At 46.1% G+C, this 24,712-nt stretch overlaps 1 protein-coding gene across 1 annotated transcript in view; it reads left to right on the plus strand.

Moving 5' to 3' along the window:
* The window catches only part of LOC119954879, a 45,552-nt gene extending 22,899 nt beyond the window's left edge, over nucleotides 1-22,653 (plus strand). The window contains exons 5-11 of the mRNA XM_038780496.1: nucleotides 798-908; nucleotides 3,370-3,546; nucleotides 5,581-5,734; nucleotides 9,399-9,523; nucleotides 10,656-10,789; nucleotides 15,291-15,566; nucleotides 21,753-22,653. Of these exons, the coding sequence (XP_038636424.1) occupies nucleotides 798-908; nucleotides 3,370-3,546; nucleotides 5,581-5,734; nucleotides 9,399-9,523; nucleotides 10,656-10,789; nucleotides 15,291-15,566; nucleotides 21,753-21,763 (988 nt within the window). The 3' untranslated portion in view covers nucleotides 21,764-22,653. The remainder of the gene's footprint in view (nucleotides 1-797; nucleotides 909-3,369; nucleotides 3,547-5,580; nucleotides 5,735-9,398; nucleotides 9,524-10,655; nucleotides 10,790-15,290; nucleotides 15,567-21,752) is intronic.
* The last annotated feature ends 2,059 nt before the right edge of the window (nucleotides 22,654-24,712 follow it).

Genomic DNA, 24,712 nt, shown 5'->3' on the forward strand with positions numbered 1-24,712 from the left:
TTTGTTTAATAAGGGCACAGGGAATCCACACTGAGTGAAACAAAGAAACATGGTTTTATTTGCATCACGAGATATACCATGGCTGGTAGACCCCTTCTGGGTTCCTGGTCTGGTCGATACATAACAAAAAGTTATATATTACCACAGCAACTCGGGCCCCTGTGGGAGCGGGTTGGCTGGACCACCTTACTGCCTTACTGGTCGACTTTTTATACAGAGGTTACTATAGATCCTCCGCGCCTAGTGGGGGAGCTCATACTCCGCAAAGACCGCGCAGAAGATAATTCCACCTAGTAGGGCTATTACAATTGGAATGCAAGGATTTTGTTGATGGTACCATTATGTGTCAGTGATGGAGGGAGTGAATGATTATGGATGGGGTGGCAATCAAACGGGGCTTCTTTGTCCTGGATGATATCGAGCTTCTTCAGTATTGTTGGAGCGGCAGTCATCCAGGCAAGTGGAGTGTATTCCCTCACACTGTTGACTTGTGCCTTGCAGATGGTAGACAGACTTTGGGAAGTCAAGAGGGGAGTCATTTGTCATGGAATGCTCAGTTTCTTACCTGCTGTCTTAGCCACAGCATTTATCTGGTTGGTCCAGCTGAATGTCTGACCAATGATGACCATGTCACCTTAAGTTAGCAATAGCTCCACCTCAGAGCTTTCTACACTGATCGTTATGCCCCCTTCTGAACCTCTCTTGACTTGCTCTTGAAGCGTTGACCTAACTTTCTCAAATGACTAGCTTGTTATTAATGTCTACTTGTTCTCTTTAATCTTTTATCGGATCTTCAGTGATGGAGGCAGTTTGAGGGTCGCCAAGGGCAGTCTGACTGCCTCAGAAGCTGCGACTAGTCTGTTGAGCCAATGTCACCGGCTCTACCTTCAGCTGTTGGCAGCATTCAGGTATTTACATAATATCGTTTGTAGATTTAAGTTGAGTATGGATGGATGCCGAAACTCAGTGTGCACCAGTTTTTACTAAATTTAAGGAAGAATCATGTTGTAAGTGGGTGATTGAGGAGTGTTTGATTTTGGAATGGAAGGTGCTGGAATTTGTTTCTAGTCCAGTATATTTCAAGGCCTTTTGCTCTGAAGGAAGTAGGTAAGATAAATTGAATATCCTGGTATTGAATAATTAATGAACCTCACCCTGGTTGCATAGGCTGGACTTATATACCTTACAGAAGATTAAACAGGGAAATAATTCGAGTGTTTCAGTTGATTAAAGGATTTGATGGGTTTGATAAAGAAAAGTCTTTTCCTCTGTTTGGCAGTAATCCAAAACGAGGAGCATAACTTAAAGATCAGTGCTGGGCCAGTGATTCCCTGACTTATTCCCGGTGTGAAAATGTGTCGGGTCTGAGGGTTGTTGAGCTTGGAAGGGGTGGGGATGAGGGAGGTCTTCAACTACCGGGTGGGGGTGGGTGGGGTGAACCTTAGCTGCTGAGTGGAACCTGATATGCCTAATATTATTTTATTTTCTGAAGTCCGCAAATAGGCTTAATGCACAAGGCAATCAAAATGTTTACTTTTGGCTATGCTTCTTGCTGCTTGCAGTATGCTATTTCCTGGATGTCATTATAAAATCTGATCCAATATTCTCAACACACTCACTAAAACTCTGCAACTGCTTATTTGGAATGTATTCTAGCCACAGACAGCAGTTCTGAGTGAGTCTTATAGATTGCACTGTTTGACTAAAACATTTACCTTTTGTGAGGAACCACCTGTTTAAACTCTGTTTGTTCCCTTTCCTTGTATTTCTTTTATTTTTGTTATTACAATTTTTGACCATGGATGATTAATGAGCCTGTGCCTTTAATGCGGGCTTTGCCTTTAATTCGAGTAGAAGGCTGAACTGGTTTAAACTGATGATTGACCTGTGACCCTAAGGCAAAGCAGGCTGCATGAAGCTGTCTGTAATTCCAACCATCAGGTTCCAGAGGGTTGTTGCCGCCTTTAATTTGAACAAGCAGATTCCAGAACGATTTGACTGACATCAGTGATGACTCAGGTTGACTGACTTGGCTGGTGGCCAATGAATGAGCAGAAGAGGCTGCATTCTGCCCGGACACCATTGGTGATTGGATATTGTCCCTCTGGAATGTTCTTCAGAGCCACGAGGTTCCATTTTTACTATCAGTTTGAATTCTGGCAGCGGAGGTGAAAGAGCCAGCTGAGTACTCTCCAGAAAGAACATTGCTAAACCTCTACATGAAAAGATCTATCCAACCCTTTCTCTCCAATAAGCCAGGGAGTGTTTGATTCCTGAAAACAGAGCCTGGAAGAGGACCCACAAGCTGAGAGCAAAGTCTGAGGAAGCAAAGTCTTGGTCTCTCCAGGAAAGGTGTGAGTTCTGTGTTTTTAAAACTGCAGGCACACCAGTGCGGGTGGCAAAATTAGAGATTTTAAACCTCACTCATGCCGGAAGAAGATGCACTAAGTAAATCATCAACTGAAGCAACTTTTATCTATTGCCCTTAACCCTTATTATTTTCACCCCTTTCCACCCCTCTGTGTGTGTCTACCTTGTGTGTATGAGCAGAGAGGGGGACAGTTATGGGGGGGGGGGGGTAGTGGATTAGCTTGTAATTATTCCTTCACAATTGCTGACTATTTCATCTTTATTTCTGTTATAAATAATCAGTAGTTGTGTTTCAACTTACAAACCTGGTGACTGTAAATTATTGAGCAGCAGGGTGAACGATTTCAGAAAAGTTTCTACAAATTATTGGTTAATTCACTTGTGTTGGGACTCTGGGACTTGTGGGGCTGGAATTGACCGGGCACTAACCCAGGATGTCACAACACATTGCAGCAGCAATCAGCCCTCAAAGATCTGTCCATTAGGCCACACCCATGGAAATGAGGATTTAACGAGACCTCGCAGATGCCAGCACTCAGTATGAACTTCATGGCAGCCATCGCTGCCTCAGAGCTTAAGACCTCAAAATCGGTTGTTGTGACAACACTGGGGGGAGGGGACACGACCCACAGTTTTGGCAAGCCCTGCACAAGACCATTTAAGGGTGCTATGAGGAAACACTTCTTGACATAAAGAGGTGTGGAAATATGGAGCTCTCTCTTCACCCACCTCCCCACCCAAAAGAAGCTGTTGAGACTGCAGGTCAATTTGAACATTCAAAACTGAGATTAATGGATTCTAGTTAGCTAAATATATTAAGAGGTATAGAACCAACATGGGTAAACAGAGTTAAGATATAGAACAGCTATATTCAAATAGAATGGCGGAACAGAAAATTTTCCTGTTGTTCCTATATAATCTTTGTCTGTATAATCAGTATAATTTAGTCTGTATAGTCTTTGGCATATATTAATTCAGTTTAACTTTTTGATCCATTAGAAAAGTTGCGATCCCAGGACAGGAGGCTGTTAATATTCAAGCGTTTAAGGAAATCATTGAGAAGCATTTTCAGATCCAGATGTCGGTGAATCAACTCGACTGTGTTGTGACAAAATTCGGCGATCCACAAAACAATTTGGTTTTCTACTCAAAGTTCCTGTGCCTCTTTCAAAACCGGTGAGTTCGATATTGGAGGCTCAGAGCCGGGGGGGGGTTGCGGCGCGAATCCCGCTCCGACGCCGGCTGCCGTATTCTCCGGCGCTGATTTCGGGCGGGGACAGGGATCACACTACGCTGGTCGGGGGCCGTAGGCAGCGGCCTCTCTGGCAATTCTCCGGGCCTCAATGGGCCGAGCGGCCGTCAGTTTGTGGCTAGTCCCATCGGCGTGGATTGGACATGGTCCCACACGGCGGGACCTGGCTGGTAGGCCAGCTGGTGTGGTCCTCGGGTGAGGGGGATTGGTGGGGGGATCCAGCCCCGGGAGGAGGGGGGGGGGGGGCATGGTGGCCTGGCCCGCAATCAGGGCCCACTGATCTGTGGGCTGGCCTGTGCCGTGGGGACACTCCTTCCTTCTGTGCCGAACATGGTGGAGCTCTACAGGGCCCTGTAGGGCTCCGCCATGGTCGGCGCGAAGAATACCCCCCCCCCCCGCCTGCGCATGTGCCAGAATATGCTGGCCGGTCTGTGCATGCGCTAAACCACGCCGGCTGGTTCTACACATGCGCTAATGCACGCATTCCCTTCGCCGCCAGCTGGCGCAGCGCCAGCCCCTCTGCTGCCGGCCTAGCCCCCGGAAGTGCAGAGAATTCTGCAACATCTGGCTGGCCCGACGCCAGAGCGGTTTGCGCCGTTCTTGGGCGCCAACGTCGGGCCAATTCACCAATTGCGTTGAATCCCGCCCAGGATGTCTGATACTTTGAAAGGTATCAGTGAACATTTGGAATGATGCCCACCTTATCATAATTAAAATGGATTCAGATCTTTGAACCAGGCTTGAAATGTTTGCATTTTCTGTCTACAGATTAAATAGTATTCAAAATATTTTCTGATTATGGGCGAAATTCTCCGACCCCCAGCAGGGTCAGAGAATTGCCTGGGGGCGTGTAAAAGCCCGCCCCCGCCGTGGCAGAGATTCTCCGCCACCCGGGAAGTGGAGGGGGCAGGAATCTCGCCCCGCCGATTGGAGAGGCCCCTGCGGCGATTCTCCGGCCCGGATGGGCCGAGGTCTTGCCGCTGGGAGGCCTCTCCCGCCGCCGAGGTTTAAACCACCTCAGGAACGGCGGGATCAGCGGCGCGAGCAGGCCCCCGGGGTCCTGGAGGGGCGGGGGGGCGATCGGACCCCAGGGGGTGCCCCCACGGTGGCCTGGCCCGTGATCGGGGACCCCGATCAGGGGCCGGGCCAGTGCCCTGGGTGCACTATGTTCTTCCGCGCCCGCCACGGCCTCCACCATGGCGGAGGCGGAAGGGAACACCACATCGTGCATGCGCCGGCAGTGACGTCAGCGGCCAGCTGCCGCTGACGTCACTGCCGGCGCATGCGCCGACCAGCGAAAGCCTTTCGGCCAGCCCTGCTACCGACGGCGCCGGGTGTTTGCGCCAGCCTTCTGGTGCAAACCGCTCCGGCGCGGGGCTGGCCCCCAAAGGTGGGGAGAATTCCCCACCTTTGGGGAGGCGCGACCCCTGAGTGGTTGGCGCCACTCCCCTACTCCGGCACCATCCGTCACGCCGGGTAGGGGAGAATGCCGCTTTATGTTTTGAAATGAGTGGGATTTCCCATCGAGAGAGTCCCCATGTGCTGCCAATGCAGTAATGGGGTCCCCACCATGAAAGGTTGGGAACTCCATTACCATACATTAACATATCACTGGCGGGTTCCCCCCCGTATCAAATCTCACGTTCGTATATAGCCCCCACCGGCATTGCGTCACGTCACGTCAGCGGGGTTTACAACAGGTCCTGACAAATGGGATCTAATGAAGAGAACCTGCTGAGGCCTCACAGATAAGTGCAGGCCTCAGGGAGGGAGAGTGTCCTGCTGTCATGCCCAGGCAGACTTTGGGCACTGTCTCCTGACATTCCCCCCTGGCACTGCCCCCAATACATTAGTGTCACAACTTAATTTCCCATTTATTGAGCTTGCATGGACCAAAAGGCCTCTTTCTGTGCTGTAACGCTGTGATTATTTCCCCATGTTATTTTTTTTTTGTGCAGACCCAGCACAGGGGAGCTGAAGCAGGAAGTAAACCAGAATGCCATCCTCATGAATAACAAAAATTTCCGTCTGGACAGAATCCGTTACTTGGATAGGTTCGGGAGTGACTGGGTGAGATACAGTCACGCACAGAAACAACGCTCTCTTCCAGAGGTAAACTAGATTATCACAAATTTAAAGTTGGGCACAGAATTTGCTGGGAGATTTTGGTTAATGGCATTTGCTGTTAATAATGTGCAAACCACCCCGTAACTTATGGTGAAGACAAATGGTCTGTTTCTGCCATTTTCGGGAGGCTTATAGTGGAATGGAACAAATTATCCAGCAACTTGAGATAATTCACTATTTGTTTTTGTGCTGTATATCTTATGTAATCCTACATAAAGAACTATTGGACAAAGAAAGAGACATGAAGGAAAAAATGACTAAACTCTAAAAAAATCTCAAGAGCTATTTTCCAGCTGCAGGAATGAAATTCTGTAGCTTTAATTATTCCCTTACTGGGCTGGAGAGGCGGATTGACATTGCAGGGAGAGAAATCTTATCATTGAAAGGCAACAAATTGTGAAAAGTCTCTGGATAATTTGTTCCATTCCGCTATACGCCTCCCCGAAATGGCAGCTCAGCCCCAGCTTTCAGTCAGTTTCATGAATTTGTTACATTTACACAGCCCCACCTGCCGCAAGATCGCCACGGGCGGGACACAAACCATGTAAAGGTCCATTGACCTCGGGCGGGAATTTCCATTCGCTGGGCAAATACAGCCAGAGAATCCCGCTTTACTCTTGCAAAGTCTGGGAATGAAATTCCGATTTGGCACAGAGATTGCTTAAAGAAAAAATTTACAAATCTCTACTCCATCCTTGGTTCACCTCACCCTGCACCATCCTGTGTAAGTCTCGCAGAAAGTGGTCACATTGTGTGACTAACATTTCACTGGGGGAGAATTCTGATCGGCTATTGTAACTCTGGCAAAAAAACATTGAAATCTTTATAGGAACCCAATCCTGCGATCAAGTGCTTCTAGAAATGATTTCTCCCGGGACTTTGCCATCACACCCGTTTTTAGCGGTTGAGTGCTTCTTATATATTAATTACATTTTTCCACTTAATTTGCCTGAATTTTTTTTTTTAAATTTAGATTACCCAATTATTTTTTTCCAATTAAGGGGCAATTTAGCGTGGCAAATCCACCTACTCTGCACATTTTTTTTGAGTTGTGCGGGCGAAACCCACGCAGACACGGGGAGAATGTGCAAACTCCACACAGACAGTGACCCAGAGCCGGGATCGAACCTGGGACCTCAGCGCCGTGAGGCGGTTGTGCTAACCACTAGGCCACCGTGCTGCCCTAATTTGCCTGAATTTAAAAAAAAATACTATTTGCACATTTACCTGGTACAAATGTAATATCATGTGTAAACTGTGGATAGGCTGTAAATTCAGTGTGCAACACAACTTGCATGACAGCTTCTGGGAGAAGGGAAAAGAATTCAGTTCTTGAGTTAAGGCCACACTGAACTTTGAAATCAATCATTTATAGGATGTCGGCATCGCTGGGTAGGCCAGCATTTATTGTCCATCCTTAGTTGCCCTTCAGAAGGTGATGGTGAGTTGCCTTCTTGAACCATTGTAGTGGTTGAGGTGTAGGTACACCCACTGTTAATGAGGGAGTTCCAGGATGTTGCCCCAGCGACAGTGAAGGAACCTTTTTTTGTACCATGTATCATTCTCCTCTGAAACACTCTGATTAATAATTCAGTCTACATTTTTCCTAAGTTGTTGGTAAACGTCTGACTGACACATTCTGAGGATAATGCCATTCATGTAAAAGGAGCACATGCCATTAAGAGTTGGTTGGTTCCAGAGAAGGGAGGATGGTAAGGCTGTCCTAAGTGAAGAATTTAATTATTTTGTAAATGTAGGACATGATCTACCGACTGCATTGCGCCTAAACGGGAGTACGATGCGATGGTAGATGCTGGGAGAAGCCTACCGTGGTCTTCCCGACAGCTAGTATGCCTCATGAGATCTACCCAGGTCTTGCAAGGCATCGCAATCAGGACCCCCCCCCCCCCCCACAATGGGCAGGACCAAGCCTAAGTGCATTTTAAACCCTCTTGGGTTTGCTGGCCCAGGATCTATCGGGCTTCCAGCATCTACCAGCCTCCCAGGGACACCCCCAGCTGGGCGCCAATCAGTACACAAAATGTGGACCAGGTTGAAATGGACCCGGGGAGGTCTCCCTGGCCATTGGAGGCTCCTGGGTGGTCAGGAACAGTGCAGGGTGGTCCCCTGGCCCTCCCCAGAACATGGGCATCTTGCCAGGCTTCCACCCAGGTGGCACTGTCAAGGTTCCAGGCTGGCACTGCCAAGGTGCTAGGCTGGCACCCACAGTTCCAGAGTACCACCAAAGGTCATGCAGCTGGGGCCTCCAATCCCCGTCACGAGTGCCGTTCCGTCTGGTCCCCGTGTGTGGCTAAATGGTGCTCGCCCGAGGTCTCTGAGATGAAAGGGTTGAATCCTAAAGCCTCGGTTACCTTGGGGAATCTGCACATTAGAGTAAGGCTTACTGCCTTGCTCTAATATGTAGATTTTCTTAAAAAGTGATAGCAGCCATTGTGGGTGGGATTCACATACAGCATCTCGCGAGATTCAACTCAATCCCGCGATGCGTTGCGAGCCTGGTAGATCTCAGGAACGGCGTCACCGGCTTTCAAAGGCCATGCTGCACTGCAGTGAGCTGCTTTTCTGCCACAGCGTGGCCATAGGATCACGCCCCAAGTTAACAGCGGCAGGACTGGAAAATCCTGATGCCGCAAAACACACGGCAGAACAACCCACCCAAAGTAGGCATTATCAAATAGGGGAGCAGGCCTACTCCTGTTCCTAATACATGTTTGTACATCATTTTGGACAGTAGTTTACGGTGAGCAGTCTTTGTGGGGTGAATTGCCAGAGAGCAGTATATAATGACTCATAGTGAATCTGTTAACATGTTATAGACTGTACATGATTCTCCAACAGTCTTTTCCATTGATCGCAATCTTGACCGCTTTTCTACTTGCCTATCATCCAACGTTTCCTTGATGCGTTTTGTGAGTTTTCTGAGATATTGGAATATTATGATAAAGTTGTGCTGCATTGTAGACATTGAAAATATATTGTAGTGAGAGACAGCAATCAACAGAGTCTTCAGGCTTGCTGATCAACACGGATACAATTGGGACCCACTCTATCTTTTTCTTCTGGTTCTTAAAAAGTGGTGTTGCACAGAGACACCTGAGAGCTCCAGCGTTTCTCAATGATAGTGAAGACCTGACTGAGGGGGACGGTTAAAGGTGCAGGCTAGGGTGGTGGGAAGAGTGGAGGTTGGGGGGGAGGAATAAAAAGAGCCTGAAACAAATGAAATACCAAGGCCTATCATTTCTCTCCCTAGCCATGCTTGTGCATTCCCAATTTTAATAGCTTCAGCATTACTGTTTGTGCCATCGCTTACCTGACCCCAAGGAGCTCCCTCTCTGAACCTCTTTGCTTTTCCATCTCTCTCTTCCCCCTTGAAGAAGCTCCTTAAAACCTATCACTTTGACCAAGCTTTTAGTCCTGATAGCATCTTCTGTGTCTCGTTGACAAGCTTTGCTTGATAATGATCCTGTGAAGCACCTTGGGACATGTTAGCACATTAAAAGTAATATTTAAATGCAGTTTATTGTTCATCCCAAGTCAGTAAATTTGATTGAGATATCACTATGTTGAATAGGTAGAGAACAAAGACATGTTCTTCCTCTACTGATGGTATTTTCCTATTCTTTTTCAGCTGCGAAACATAATCTGGGGCCTCCTGCAAAGAAAGTTCCGCTCCTTTTGTAAGGTTTTCATAAGCGTCTGCATCAATGATGAGTGTACAGCGGATAAGGAGAAGCTGGATAGTGTGCTGCTAAGGTAACACTAAATACAGCACAAAGACTCAGCGCTTCACCAGCAGTTACTGCTGGGAGCTTTTTCCCGAGCATTTCTCAGGTTTATTCGGTGAGGAGAGTGCCATGTCCTTATCTCATTCAGCTCCACCCTGTCGTGTTCAATTGATTATGTGAGTCTGTTTACTATTGATGCTCACTGTGCTCGATCTATTAAGCCTGGGCGGTGACTCGGAGAAATGTAAACAAACTGCAGAAAGAGCTAGAAGCTAATAAAAATCTTCATTGTCACAAGTAGGTTTACGTTAACACTGTAATGAGGTTACTGTGAAAAGCCCCTAGTCGCCACATTCCAGTGCCTGTATGGGTACATGGAGGGAGAATTCAGAACATCCAAATTACCTAACAGCACGTCTTCCGGGACTTGTTGAGGAAACTGAACCACCCAGATTAACACAATCAGGGGTGAGAAAAGTCACAAATCTTTCCATCCAAGACATATTGATAATGGATGGTAAGCGAACAGATACATTCTGGCCATGATAAGTCACAGTGATCAAGCTCTATCGATGAGTCTATAACAGACTCAGCCAAGAGGAGGATCCCCTTTGCTGGAGAGCTTTTGTCCAAAGTTATCTGTTTCTTCCAAGCTCCGTGCACTCGCCACAAGTCACGTCTCATAATTAGGTTGACTGCTGTCCCTCCTTAAAGGACATTAGTGAACCAGGTGAATTTTTACAAAGATCCTTCCACTTCATAATCAGTTTCCCTGAAACCACACGTTTACTTTCTGATTTGTTTATCTTGTAAACTGAGTTCTAATTCTCAGAGACACCAGGATAGGATTTCAACAAATCCCCTTCTGGATCAGTCAGCTCAGTGACAAAGCCACACAGATACCAAACAACATCAGCAACTTGTATTTATACGGCACATTTAACATGGGAAAATGCCCAAGAGTGCTTCACAGGAGAAATTATCAAACAAAATTTGACACAGAACCTCATGAGGAGATATTAAAACAAGGGAGAGGGAACGATATCAGAGAGGTTTGACAGGGGAATTCCATACCATTCCAATATTGCATTGTCTGATGGTGTGTATGAGATAAGTTTAAGTCATTGTGTTGTTTTTGTCAATCGGAAACTTCTCTCTAGAATGAACATAATCCTTCTCCCTATGGAGCTTGAGAAATTGTGGTACAGCCTGCCAATCAGCTACCCAGCCGAAGCCATTTCATTGAGAAAATTCCTTCGATATTTTAGCAGATTGAAAAAGGTTAAGGGTTCAGGTAGGCAAAACTTTTGTGTCTTTCTCATGATGTGGAATAAAAATAAGAAATTATTCAGGAGGAGACCATTTGACCCCTCAAACCAACTCCACCTGCTAAGATCATGGCTGAATATTCACCACTATTCCATTTTTCTGTCATATCCCCATTGTCTCATGGTTCTCCCAGTGTCCACAAATCTGTTGACCTCTGTCTTAACATACACAATGACTGAGCAACCTCCGGTTCCTGGGGTAGAGAATCCCAAAGGTTCACAACCCTCTAAGTAAAGACATTTCTCCTCGTCTCGATCCTAATCTGGACCCCCTTATCTGGTGACCTTTCCTCCCTACACTCTCCAGCCAGGGGAAACAGTCTCTCAGCACCTACCCTGTCCAGTCCTCGAAGAATTCAAAGAATTTTATAGATTCCCAAAGAGATCACCTCATTCTTCCAAACACTGAGTGAAATGCAATTTATTTAAGCTTTTTGATGAGGTGTTTTGAGGTTGTGTATATCAGAAGCAACATAACCAGACCAGGTGCATTGGCCTCAAGAATTGTAGAATTAGCACAGGGGTCAGGAACTGTTTTGCTCCCTAACACCAGATTAATCATCTCCATAAACAACTGAGTTACGTTTAGCAAATATCAAAACACGGCAAATGCTGGAAACCTGAAATAAAAACACAAAATGCTGGAAATACTAAACAGACCAGGCAGTATCTGTGGAGAGAGAAACAGAGTTATTGTTTCAGGTCAGTGACCCTTTGTCCGAAGGAGGTTTAATGCAGCGGAACAGCCGAGGGGGAGGGAAGCGTGGGAAATTAAGCTGAGGAATGTGGTGAGAAAAGGCAGAGGTTCCCCAGTGATGTGGGCCGCCAAGCTGGGGAGATGCCCCACACCCCATGCCCACAGCACCAGCCCGTACCTCCCACCCCCAGAACCAGCCCACATATTCCCTCCCAGTGCTTCTGATGCAGACATTCTCCATTTCCAACATCTCCTGGTTTTCCAGTTTATTTTTAATGATATTTGATGTATCTTGGAAATAGGAGGAAATGCGTGAAACAGTTCAAGTTATGTTAATCCGCATCAGGAACGTACGAACAAAAGGGGGCTATTTAACCTTTCCAGCTTGTACCACCATTCGGTGAGATCATGGCTGACCCGTGACCACACAACAAGCATTTTTTAGCAAAGTTGAAACCCATGGAATTAAAGGGATAGTGGCAGAATGGAAACGGAGAGTAGTGACTGGCAGTTTTTGCATTGGAGGAAGTAATCCAATGGGGTTTCTCCGTGGTCAGTATTGGGACACATTTTTACCTGATGATTATGAATGGCTTAGGCTCGGTGTACAGGGCATAATTTCAAAATTTGCAGATGACACTAAACCTTGAGGTACAGAGAGCAATGAGGAGAATAGGAAGGGTGAACAAGTGGTAAATACAATTTAATGCAGGTAAGTGTGCAGTGATATATTTTGGTAGAAAGGACAAGGAGAGTTAATATAAAATTAAGGGGATAATTCTAAGGAGGATGTAGGAACAGAGGGCACTGGAGGTAGAATGCACCCCAGCTCCCAGGAAATCCACTAGTCATAGGAGGGACCTGGGGATTTATGTGCATAAAACACTGAAAGTGGCAGGACAGGAAAGTGGCCAATTAAATGTACAGATCCTGAGCTTTATAAATAAATGCTTAGAGTATGAAAGCAACAAAGTTATAATAAATATTATGAAAAGAAAACGCTTCAGCCTCCACTGGAGGACTGTGTCCAATTCTGGGCACCACACGTTAGGAAGAAGGTAATATTTTTAGAGAGGGTGTAGAAAATATTAAGACCATAAGACCATAAGACATAGGAGTGGAAGTAAGGCCATTCGGCCCATCGAGTCCACTCCGCCATTCAATCATGGCTGATGGGCATTTCAACTCCACCTACCAGCATTCTCCCCGTAGCCCTTAATTCTTCGCGACATCAAGAATTTATCTATCTCTGCCTTGAAGCCATTTAGCGTCCCGGCCTCCACTGCACTCCGCGGCAATGAATTCCACAGGCCCACCACTCTCTGGCTGAAGAAATGTCTCCGCATTTCTGTTCTGAATTTACCCCCTCTAATTCTAAGGCTGTGCCCACGGGTCCTCGTCTCCTCGCCTAACGGAAACAGTTTCTTTGCGTCCACCCTTTCTAAGCCATGTATTATCTTGTAAGTTTCTATTAGATCTCCCGTTAACCTTCTAAACTCCAATGAATACAATCCCAGGATCCTCAGCCGTTCATCATATGTTAGACCCGCCATTCCAGGGATCATCCGTGTGAATCTCCGCTGGACACGCTCCAGTGCCAGTATGTCCTTCCTGAGATGTGGGGCCCAAAACTGGACACAGTACTCCAAATGGGGCCTAACCAGAGCCTTATAAAGGCTCAGTAGCACATCGCTGCTTTTATATTCCAACCCTCTTGAGATAAATGACAACATTGCATTCGCTTTCTTAATCACAGATTCAACCTGCATGTTTACCTTTAGGGAATCCTCGACTAGCACTCCCAGATCCCTTTGTACTTTGGCATTATGAATTTTCTCACCGTTTAGAAAGTAGTCTATGCTTGGATTCTTTTTTCCAAAGTGCAAGACCTCACATTTTCTCACGTTGAATTGCATCAGCCATTTCCTGCACCACTCTCCCAAACTGTCTAGATCCTTCTGCAGCCTCCCCACTTCCTCAGCACTACCTGCCTGACCACCTAACTTCGTATCATCGGCAAACTTCGCTAGAATGCCTCCAGCCCCTTCATCCAGATCATTAATATATATGGTGAACAGCTGAGGCCCCAACACTGAACCCTGTGGGACACCGCTGGTCACCGGCTGCCATTCCGAAAAAGAACCTTTTATCCCAACTCTCTGCCTTCTGTCAGACAGCCAATCCTCAACCCATGCCAGTAGCTCACCTCGAACACCATGGGCCCTCACCTTACTCAGCAGCCTTCACGAGAATGGTTCCAGGCTTGAAATGCTTTGGTTAGATGAATAGAAACTGGAACTGTTCTTTTTAGTGACGAGAAGGATGACAATAGATAACATCCAGACAGAGTAGCCAGAAACGGTTCTCATTGGCAGAAGGGTTGATAGCCAGAGAACACCTTTGTAAGGTGATTCACAGAAGAACCTGCGGTGGTGTAAGAGCTAACTCCTGAAACCCACAGCATACTGATTTGTACTTGAGATGTGAGAAATAACACAAGACCCACAAGTTCTGTCTTTAAGGCTTTATTGTTAAGTGTGATTCAAAACCACCTTCACTATTGATTAACATCCATCGATGAATTCAAGCATTGCACTCGTGACATTACAAGAAATCATACATTGAATTACTTGTGGATGATCAGTCCAGCATTGATCAGTCCAGCATTGAATGTAAGTGAGATGACTGGTCAAGTCAACTCCATCTGACAACCCCCTCCAGTCTTTTTGGACGTCTGTATTTTCTAGCTTTGCACCATTTGGAAAGGATCCTGTTCTAATCCTTTTGAGATCCACCGATGTTGAAATCCATGTGCCGCAGTTTTTGCTCGTTCACTTAATCCATCAATATCTCTTTGTAATTTTACACTTTCATCACCTGATTTACAAACCTATTTTGGGTTCTGACCCATCATGCTTGCATTGGCTTTTTGAAAGAGCTACCCAATTAGTCCTGATTTTCTCGTCAACCGTCATAAATGTTTACTTCTTTAAATATTTCTCCAATTCCCTTTTGAAAATTTATTTTCAATTTGTTTCTGCCACCCTTCCAGCAGCTCGTTGCGGATCATAAGAACTTGCTGTGTAAACAACATTCTCCTCACTCTGTCCTGGTGTTTTTGCCAATTAAATGAACTGAATTGAGACAGTCCACATTTCACTATTCCAAAGCCTCTCTGTGTACTATTAGTTAAATAACAAGTGTGTTTATTCAGAACTCTTTGATTTTCTATTTTTAAATAGTTATTCATGAGATGTGGGCGCCATTTGCTGCCCATCCAGATTACCCTTGAACTGAATGGCTTGCTAAGTCCCTTTCAGAGAGCAGTTAAGAGTCAATCATATTGCTATTTTAATTAATCCATTCATTTTAAGTAGGTTAAAATATTGGGGCGAGAGGAATTTGGACCCCAGTTTCAATGCTCCAAGGTGCTCAAGGTGGTGCTTCAGCTGAAAGTTGCCACCTCCGATACTAAAGCTCTCTCCGTACTGCATCTGGTTCCAAGCTAAAGTCCTAAGTGCATCTTGAACTGGTAACTTGAAGCCATGAGTGGAAGAATTTATTTGTACATTTTATTTATTAAACTTGCAGTATTTCCGGATGTAAGAATTATACTTCAACATTTTGTTTATAATGTCGTCCTTCTGCCTTTTAAAAAAAAAACTTTAGTTCCAGTTTGCCACGTTTTGGGTAACTTTATCAAGCCACAAACCCGGAAATATGTTGCTTGTCTTTGTGTCTAATCCTTTATTCTGAAATATTCCAAGTAGAAAAGGACCTGCAGCAAAGCCCTGTCACCCACATTCAGAATAAGCTGCGGCGCGACATCGTGAATCATTGGAACGACCTGAAATCTGTCCTGAAGGCGCGAGATCCACATGGTACAGGGAGGGTGCCATTTAGAGACATTCAGGCAATATGCATGAGTCTGAGGTGGAACCTGCTGCCTGCGGAGGTTGATAAATTGTGTGCAGCATATGATCTGGAAAAGAACGCAGAGTTTCATTACATCCCGTTCATGAAATCCTACACTAAAAAAGAGAAAGGTAAATAGTTCTAACTTCCTATTTATCGCCTTTCCACCTCCCCCTTGTTTTTTCACATTTTTATTTAGCAAACTAAGTGATAGCCTCCTCATTTGTTGAGTTTAAGGAGAATAATCTGGCATTTAGTCTTTAGAGGAGACATTCCTCGACAATGTGCAGCATTATTTGTAAAAGCACAGAAAATAGGAGAAGGCCATTCACCCCTTTGAGACTGCTCCACCATTCAACATGATCATGGCTGATCCTTGAACTCAGAACCATACTCCTGGGCTCTCCCCATATGCCTTGACATCTTTAGAGTCTAGAAATCTATTTATTTCCATCTTAAATATATTCAGCGATTTGGCCTCCACAGCCTCCTGTGGTAGAGAATTCCACAGGTTCATGACCCTTTGAGTGAAGAGGTTTCTCCTCCTCCTCAGTTCTAAATGGCCCACCCCATATCCTAGGACTGTTCTTGACCCTCTAACCAGAGGAAACATCATCTCTGTTTCCAGTCAGGAGGGCAGCACGGTGGCCTAGTGGTTAGCACAACCGCCTCACGGCGCCGAGGTCCCAGGTTTGATCCCGGCTCTGGGTCACTGTCCGTGTGGAGTTTGCACATTCTCCCCGTGTCTGCGTGGGTTTCGCCCCCACAACCCAAAAAAATGTGCAGAGTAGGTGGATTGGACACGTTAAATTGCCCCTTAATTGGAAAAAATAATTGGGTAATCTAAATTTATAAAAAAAAAAAAAAAAAATCTCTGTTTCCAGTCTGTCCAGCCCTGTCAGAGTTTTATACATTTCCATGATATCCCCGCTCATTCTTCTAAATTCCACTGAATACAGGCCCAGTCGATCAAATCTCTCCTCGTACAGTAAACTTGCCATCCCAGGAATTGGTCTGGTGGACCTTCCCTACACTCCCTCTTTAGCAAGTGCATAACTGCAGAAGGGATTTAGACAGAGGGTCCAGTGCTGGAGGTTGGCTGCACAGGGGCCTTGGCCTGTCCTGAACTTGTTAACCGAGACCACTGTCACCATGGTAGCTCAAAGTTTGCCATCGACAGATGGGTTTGTCACAAGGAACTTGTTTCCCGTGTTTCCCATTCTTGATCCAGAGGATGTCTGCTGGTAGATCTTGCTTAGGAAGGTTGCTCCATATAGAACATAGAACTTACAGTGCAGAAGGAGGCCATTCAACCCATTGAGTCTGCACCGACCCACTTAAGCCCTCACTTCCACCCTATCCGCGTAACCCAATAATCCCTTCTAACCTTTTTGGTCACTAAGGGCAATTATCATGGCCAATCCATCTAACCTGCATGTCTTTGAACTATGGGAGGAAACCGGAGCACCCGGAGGAAACCCATGCAGGCACAGGGAAAACATGCAGACTCCGCACAGACAATTACCCAGCCGGGAATCGAACCTGGGACCCTGGCGCTGTGAAGCCACAGTGCTATCCACTTGTGCTACCGTGCTGCCCAGCAGCATGGGGCGCCGAGATTGATGGTGGGCTATGTGGGTTGAACAGGTTATCATAGAGCGGGTATGTAAGGTACAGTATTGTGGGTTTCTGTTAGTCGTGGGATGTGTGATGGTGTGATGTTTGAGGACTGGAAGCCAGAAGTCAGAGGTTTGCTAGTGTCACACGGGAGGGTTTAAACTAGTATGGCAGGGGGGTGGGTACTGGAGCAATAGGTCAGAAGGTGAAAGCATTGAGGGAGAACTAGGGAATAGGGCCAGTATGGCTCTGAGGAAGAGCAGGCAGGGAGATGTGCTGAAAACAGACCTGAAGTGCATATGTTTTAATGCAAGAAGTATTATGGGTAAGGCAGGTGACCTTAGAACTTGGATTAGTACTTGGAACTATGATGTTGTTGCCATTACAGAGACATGGTTGAGGGAAGGACAGGATTGGCAGCTAAACGTTCCAGGATTTAGATGTTTCAGGCGTGATAGAGGGAGATGTAAAAGGGGTGGCAGAGTTGCGCTACTGGTTAGGGAGAATATCACAGCTGTACTACGGGAGGACACCTCAGAGGACAGTGAGGCTATATAGGTAGAGATCAGGAATAAGAAGGGTGCAGTCACAATGTTGGGGGTTTACTACAGGCCTCCCTACAGCCAGCGGGGTATAGAGGAGCGGGTAGGTAGACAGATTTTGCAAACAAGTAAAAACAACAGGATTGTTGTGATGGGAGACTTTAACTTCCCCAATATTGACTGGGACTCACTTAGTGCTCGGGGCTTAGATGGGACAGAGTTTGTAAGGAGCATCCAGGAGGGCTTCTTAAAACAATATGTAGACAGTCCAACTAGGGAAGGGGCTGTACTGGACCTGGCATTGGGGAATGAGCCCGGCTAGGTGGTAGAAGTTTCAGTAGGGGAGCATTTCGGGAACAGTGACCACAATTCAGTAAGTTTTAAAGTGCTAGTGGACAAGGATAAGAGTGGTCCTAGGGTAAATGTGCTAAATTGGGGGAAGGCTAATTATAACAATATTGGGCCGGAACTGAAGAACCTAGATTGGGGGCGGATGTTTGAGGGTAAATCAACATCAGACATGTGGGAGGCTTTCAAATGTCAATTGAAAGGAATTCAGGACCGGCATGTTCCTGTGCGGAAGGAGGATAAATATGGCAAATTTCGGGAACCTTGGATAACGAGAATATATTGTAGGCCTCGTCAAAAAGAAAAAGGAGGTATTTGTCAGGGCTGGAAGGCTGGGAACAGAAGAAGCCTGTGTAGAATATAAGGAAAGTAGGAAGGAACGTAAGCAAGGAGTCAGGAGGGCTAGAAGGGGTCACGAAAAATCATTGGCAAATAAGGTTAAGGAAAATCCCAATGCTTTTTACACATACATAAAAAGCAAGAGGGTAGCCAGGGAAAGGGTTGGCCCACTGAAGGATAGGCGAGGGAATCTATGTGTGGAGCCAGAGGAAATGGGCGAGGTACTAAATGAATACTGCATCAGTATTCACCAAAGATTGGTGCTGTTGAGTCTGGAGAAGGGTGTGTAGATAGTCTGGGTCACATTGAGATCCAAAAAGACAAGGGGCGCGATTCTCCGATGCCGCGTGGCATCGGGAAAGCCATCGTGAACTCGGCCGAGTTTCACGACGGCGTTGGAGGCCGCTCCTTGCCCCCTATTCTCCACCCCCCCGGGGGGCTAGGAACGGCGTTGCGAGAAACTCGGCCGCTGGGCCTTGCCGCTTGCGTCAAAGCGGCGCGCCGAGAATGACGAGACGGCGGCACCTAAGTGACGTCAGCCGCACATGCGCAGGTTGGCCGGCTCCAACCCGCGCATGTGTGGTTGCCGTCTTCCCCTCTGCTGCCCCGCAAGACATGGTGGCTTGATATTGCGGGGCGGCGGAGGGGAAAGAGTGGTCTCTTAGAGACGCCGGCCCGACGATCGGTGGGCACCGATCGCGGGCCAGTCACCTCCTGAGCACGCCCCTGGTGCTCGATCCTCCCTCCGCCCCCCACAGGCCCCACACTTACCTGTCGTGCGATGTTCACGCCGGCAGCGACCAGGTGTGGTTGGCGCCGGCGTGAACCGGTCGGGTTCGACAGGCCACTTGGGGTGGGTGGGAGAATCGCGGGGGGTGCCAGGGCGGTGTGTCGTGATTCACCCGGCCCTCCTGCGATTCTCCCACCCAGCGTGGGGAGCGGAGAATCGCGCCCAAAGTGTTGGGCGTCTTGAAAAATATTAAGGTAGATAAGTCCCCAGGTCCTGATGGGATCTACCCCAGAATACTGAAGGAGGCTAGAGAGGGAATTGCTGCGGCCTCGACAGAAATCTTTGGATCCTCACTGCCTTCAGATGATATCCGGAGGACTGGAGAATAGCCAATGTTGTTCCTTTGTTTAAGAAGGGTAGCAAGGGTAATCCAGGGAACTACAGGCCGGTGAGCCTTATGTCAGTGATAGGGAAATTACTGGAGAGAATTCTTCGAGACAGGATCTACTCCATTTGGAAGCAAATAGATGTATTAGTGAGAGGCAGCATGGTTTTGTGAAGGGGAGGTCATGTCTCACTAACTTGATAGTTTTTCGAAGAGGTCACAAAGATGATTGATGCAGGTAGGGCAGTGGATGTTGTCCATATGGACTTCAGTAAGGCCTTTGACAAGGTCCCTCATGGCAGACTGGTACAAATGGTGGTCACACGGGATCAGAGGTGAGCTGGCAAGGTGGATACAGAACTGGCTAGGTCATAGAAGGCAGAGAGTAGCAATGGAAGGGTGCTTTTCTAATTGGAGGGCTGTGACTAGTGGTGTTCCGCAGGGATCAGTGCTGGGACCTTTGCTGTTCGTAATATATATAAATGATTTGGATAAAAATGTAACTGGTCTGATTAGTAAGTTTGCAGATGACACAAAGGTTGGTGGAATTGCGAATAGCGATGAGGACTATCAGAGGATACAGCAGAATTTAGATCGTTTGGAGACTTGGGCGGCGAGATGGCAGATGGAGTTTAATCCGGACATATGTGAGGTAATGCATTTTGGAAGGTCTAATGCAGGTAGGGAATATACAGTGAATGGTAGAACCCCTAAGAGTATTGAAAGTCAGAGCGATCTAGGTGTACAGGTCCACAGTTCACTGAAAGGGGCAACACAGGTGGAGAAGGTAGTCAAGAAGGCATATGGCATGCTTGCCTTCATTGGCTGGGGCATTGAGTATAAGAACTGGCAAGTCATGTTGCAGTTGTATAGAACCTTAGTTAGGCCACGCTTGGAGTATAGTGTTCAATTCTGGTCGCCACACTACCAGAAGGATGTGGAGGATTTACAGAGGGTGTAGAAGAGATTTACCAGGATGTTGCCTGGTATGGAGGAAATTAGCTATGAGGAGCGGTTGAATAAATTTGGTTTGTTCTCACTGGAATGACGGAGGTTGAGGGGCAACCTGATCGAGGTCTACAAAATTATGAGGGGCACAGACATAGTGGATAGTCAGAGGTTTTTCCCCATGGTAGAGGGGGCAATTACTAGGGGGCATAGGTTTCAGGTGCGAGGGGCAAGGTTTAAAGGAGATGTACGAGGCAAGTGTTTTTACCAAGAGGGTAGTGGGTGCCTGGAACTCGCTGTCAGAGGAGGTGGTGGAAGCAGGGACAATAGTGACATTTAAGGTGCATCTTGACAAATACGTGAATAGGATGGGAATGGAGGGATACGGACCCAGGAAGTGTAGAAGATTTTAGTTTAGACGGGCAACATGGTTGGCACAGGCTTGGAGGGCCGAAGGGCCTGTTCCTGTGCTGTACTTTTCTTTATTCTTTGACAGGTGTAGAGCACAAGGCTTTAACCTTGTTTTCAAACACCCCCTGGCCTTGTCCATCCCTGTCTCTGCAATCAACTCCAGCCTCACAACCCCCTTGAGATATCTTGCCTCCTTTCACTCAGACCCCTTGATGTGGAGATGCTAGCTTTAGACTGGGGTGAGCACAGTGAGAAGTCTTACAACACCAGGTTCAAGTCCAACAGGTTTGTTTCGAATCACTAGCTTTCGGAGCACTTCACCTGAGGAAGGAGCAGTGCTCCGAAAGCTAGGTGATTCAAAAACAACCCTGTTGGACTTTAACCTGGTGTTGCAAGACTTTTTACTGTGCTCAGACCTCTTGAACACCCTTGATTTTAATTACTCCACCATTAATAGCCGTACATTTGGTTGCCTGATCCCCAAGCTCTGGAATTGCCTCCCTAAATCTCCCACTTCTCTTTCCTCCTTGATCATAGACACATAGGGCTTCGGGAACAGGAAGAGGCCATTAGGTCCTTTGAGCCTGCTCCACGACTCAATAAGCTCATGGCTGATCTGGCTGTGGTCGCAGCTCCACTTTCCTGTCTGCTGCCCCCCAATAACCCTTGATGCCCTTTTCAATCAAAAATCTGTCAAACGCAGCCTTGAATAAATTGAATGACCCAGCCTCCACTGTTTTTTGGTGAAGAGGATTCCACAGACTAACAACCCTCTGAGAGAAGAAAATTCTCCTCATTTCTGTTTTGAAGATGTTCCTTGCCTCAATGATCTGTCTTAATATATCCATGGCTCAAATCTTGACCGATAATTTGATCGTGAAATTTTTCGGACTCCACACTGAGCCAGAGCTGACACCTTAACTAAAATAAGAAATACTAAACACTGGATTCCAATATATGTAATGTGAATATTGTTTTATTCTTATTCTGATTACAGCAGTGGTCTAGTGGTAAATGGAAACAATATTATATCAATACAAACTAATGGTGCACGGAGACAATGAGAAACAGAATTAGAATATGGATCATTTGGAGCCAATGTGATAAACCTCAATCCACTCACTCATCAATACAAACCAGATCAAAAAACAAATGGAAACCTGCCCTGCAAGTGATAAACACTGCATTTATCTTTTGAAATCAATGTGTCAAATGTAGATCTGTAAATTCCTGTAGAATCAAGGCACTAATGTTTAAGTGCAGTAATTATTAGGTTGTTTTTTCTTGCTTTTCGAAGCATGGGTTTCTAAGCCATAACATAGACCCATGTGTGTGCTCCTATTACCCCTCTACTCCTGATCTCTGACCCACAAGCATTTCCCCCTTCCTATCATCCCTCTCCCTTCTCATATCCTTGCCTATATCTCTGCAATGCCCTCAATTATCCCTTCATTTTTTCCTTCTCCCCCCCTCCAACTCATACCTCCCTCCTCTGCACCCAGCCCTCATCTCCTTCACCACCCCTTTCCCTTCCCATTCACCCTTCTCCCTCTACCTAGTGCCCCACGTCTCTCCTCAACATTACCCTCTATCCCTTCCCCTCAACCATTCTCCCTCCAGCCCTCCCCCTCCTAAAACCCTAGTCATTTGGCACTCAAAGCCCAGACTTGGCCTTGTTTCAATTGCATGGACTTGAATAAATCGATGAAGGAAAGTATATAGGGAACAGAGGAAGTTAACAATATTCTAGTAGATGGATTCAGTTGAAGGGCTAATATTGACAGGCTCATTGGGCTGATTGGCCTCTCATGTGCTGTTTCTAGAACTTCTGTGATTTAAAGATTGATTTCTATTGACTTTGTATATTAAACAATTATAAACATTCTATTGTAACAAAAGAATATTCTTGAGTGCGGAGTTTTTATTGATTCACATTCAGTTGAACAGACACGGCAATATAACTTGGCACTCATTAGTTATCAAAGCTATGTCAGTAAAGCTCCTCAAAGGTTTTATTTTATACATTTGGCAATAAATAGTCTTGATTTGAACTTTATAATTCACAAACACCAGGGCCTCAAATTTAACCCAATTCATGTTAATGGATAACTGAAATGGTTCAGACTTGATCACCAAGACCTCAGCACAGGGCAGGTTATGTTAAAATCAGAGTTCAAGTATGAAAATTTGTAAAGGAGCTTGGAGCCATATTAAGTGTCAGGCTAAGTTGCCCCTTCATACAATCTCGAGTGTGAAGCAAATGTAGGAAAGACATCTTAGCAACGTAGTCAATGATGGTAACATTTAGACTTATGTCACTTTACTGGTTTGAGTCATACCTAGCACAAAGGAAAATGGTTGTGGTTGTTTAAAGTCAATCATCTCTGTGCCCAAAAATCCATGGAATCTGTCTTGGTCGCACCTGCCATTTATGGTGCAGTGGAGTGTTTTCAACCACAGCTTGCCTGTTCATTCAGTTGTGCCTCATATTAACACTGAATATTACAGTTAGATATTGTAAATTGTTTTGTTTTTCTGACCTTATTTTTGTTTGTTGAAAACCCCATGGAATCTTTGAGGCATTATTCACAAAGCAAGTGTCTTGAGTCTCAAACTTTGTCTACTTTAAACAAAAGGTTACAGCTCCCTAACCAGATCGTGCCAGGAACTTGGGAGGTCTTGTCCAGGGTCATAACACCAGTGATACACACATACATTGAACAGATTAATAAATAAAAATGACCTTCTCATAAAATAAACCGATTGATACAACAGAAAGGAGGAGTCACTGACAAGACATGCAGCTTTCCACCTGCATAAGCAGATCTGTAGGTCATTAGAAATGGCACACGTCAGTGGACACACATCAGAGAATATATTTAATTCTAAAACACATGTTTACCTTTCTTGAGTCGAATCTCTGAGGTCTGTGGCTGATTTTCAAGATTTTTGTTTTGGGGATGTCCAAACTGCAGTTTGTCAGACTAAGTTGACAATCCCCTTTCCACTCCCACCCTCAACCTCACCTCTCTCTCCCCCCTTACCTTCTCTCTCTGCTCCACTCCCTCTTCCCTCTCTCCAACTCACCCTTTATGTCTTCCTTCCCCTCACTCCTCTCCTCTCTCTCCCACTCTACCCTCTTTCAAAGCCCAATTTGATTGGTTTGCTGTGTTTGAGTTTCACTACCGGCTGTATTGTGCACTTTCGTTAGACTGCGACCAGAAATAGCTGCACATTAATGACAATATGGGAAACTAGTCAGCGGACTAGAGTTAAAGTCTGCTGAAAGATGCATTTAGCAGTGTTTCTCAGCACCTGCAACGCCAAGAAACATCTCGCTATTCAATGGCACTTTGCCTTTATTTTGGCCTCTGGGTGATTCTCCTCAGCCGAGGCCGTACTTGGAGGGAATTCCTGCTAACGAGCTGAAATTTGCCACAGGAAAGGCTCCTCGCAGATCAGGGCGCCATTTTAGAAGGTTGCCCTGAACTTGTCCCCACCTCTTTTCAGGTCTTCCGTACGGCTCATTTAAATATGTTAATCTGGATCACGATAGTTCAAGTGTCGCGAATTTCACGAGAGGCCTCTCATGAGATTCAACGACCTCGTCCTGTTGGGCACGACTAGGCTGCTGAATCGCGCCCATGGTTTTAAACTTCATGTGCCACCCGAACACTCTGGACTGGCGAATAAAGCCAACAGGATTGAAGACCCCTATTAGAGATTATTGAACATAAAACACTTTACCACAGGAAGTTATTGAGGAAGATACTATCACATAATTCCAAAGTCATAGAAGTCATAGACATAGAAGTCATAGAATTTACAGCAGAAGGAGGCCATTCAGCCCATCAAGTCTACCACCAGCCCACCCCTCCACCCTGTCCCCATAACCCAATAACTCCACCTAATATTTTGGATGCTAAGGGACAATTTAGCATAGCCAAACCACCTAAC

The sequence above is a fragment of the Scyliorhinus canicula genome, chromosome 20 (assembly GCF_902713615.1).
Source record: "Scyliorhinus canicula chromosome 20, sScyCan1.1, whole genome shotgun sequence".
NCBI classification, from domain to species: domain Eukaryota; kingdom Metazoa; phylum Chordata; class Chondrichthyes; order Carcharhiniformes; family Scyliorhinidae; genus Scyliorhinus; species Scyliorhinus canicula.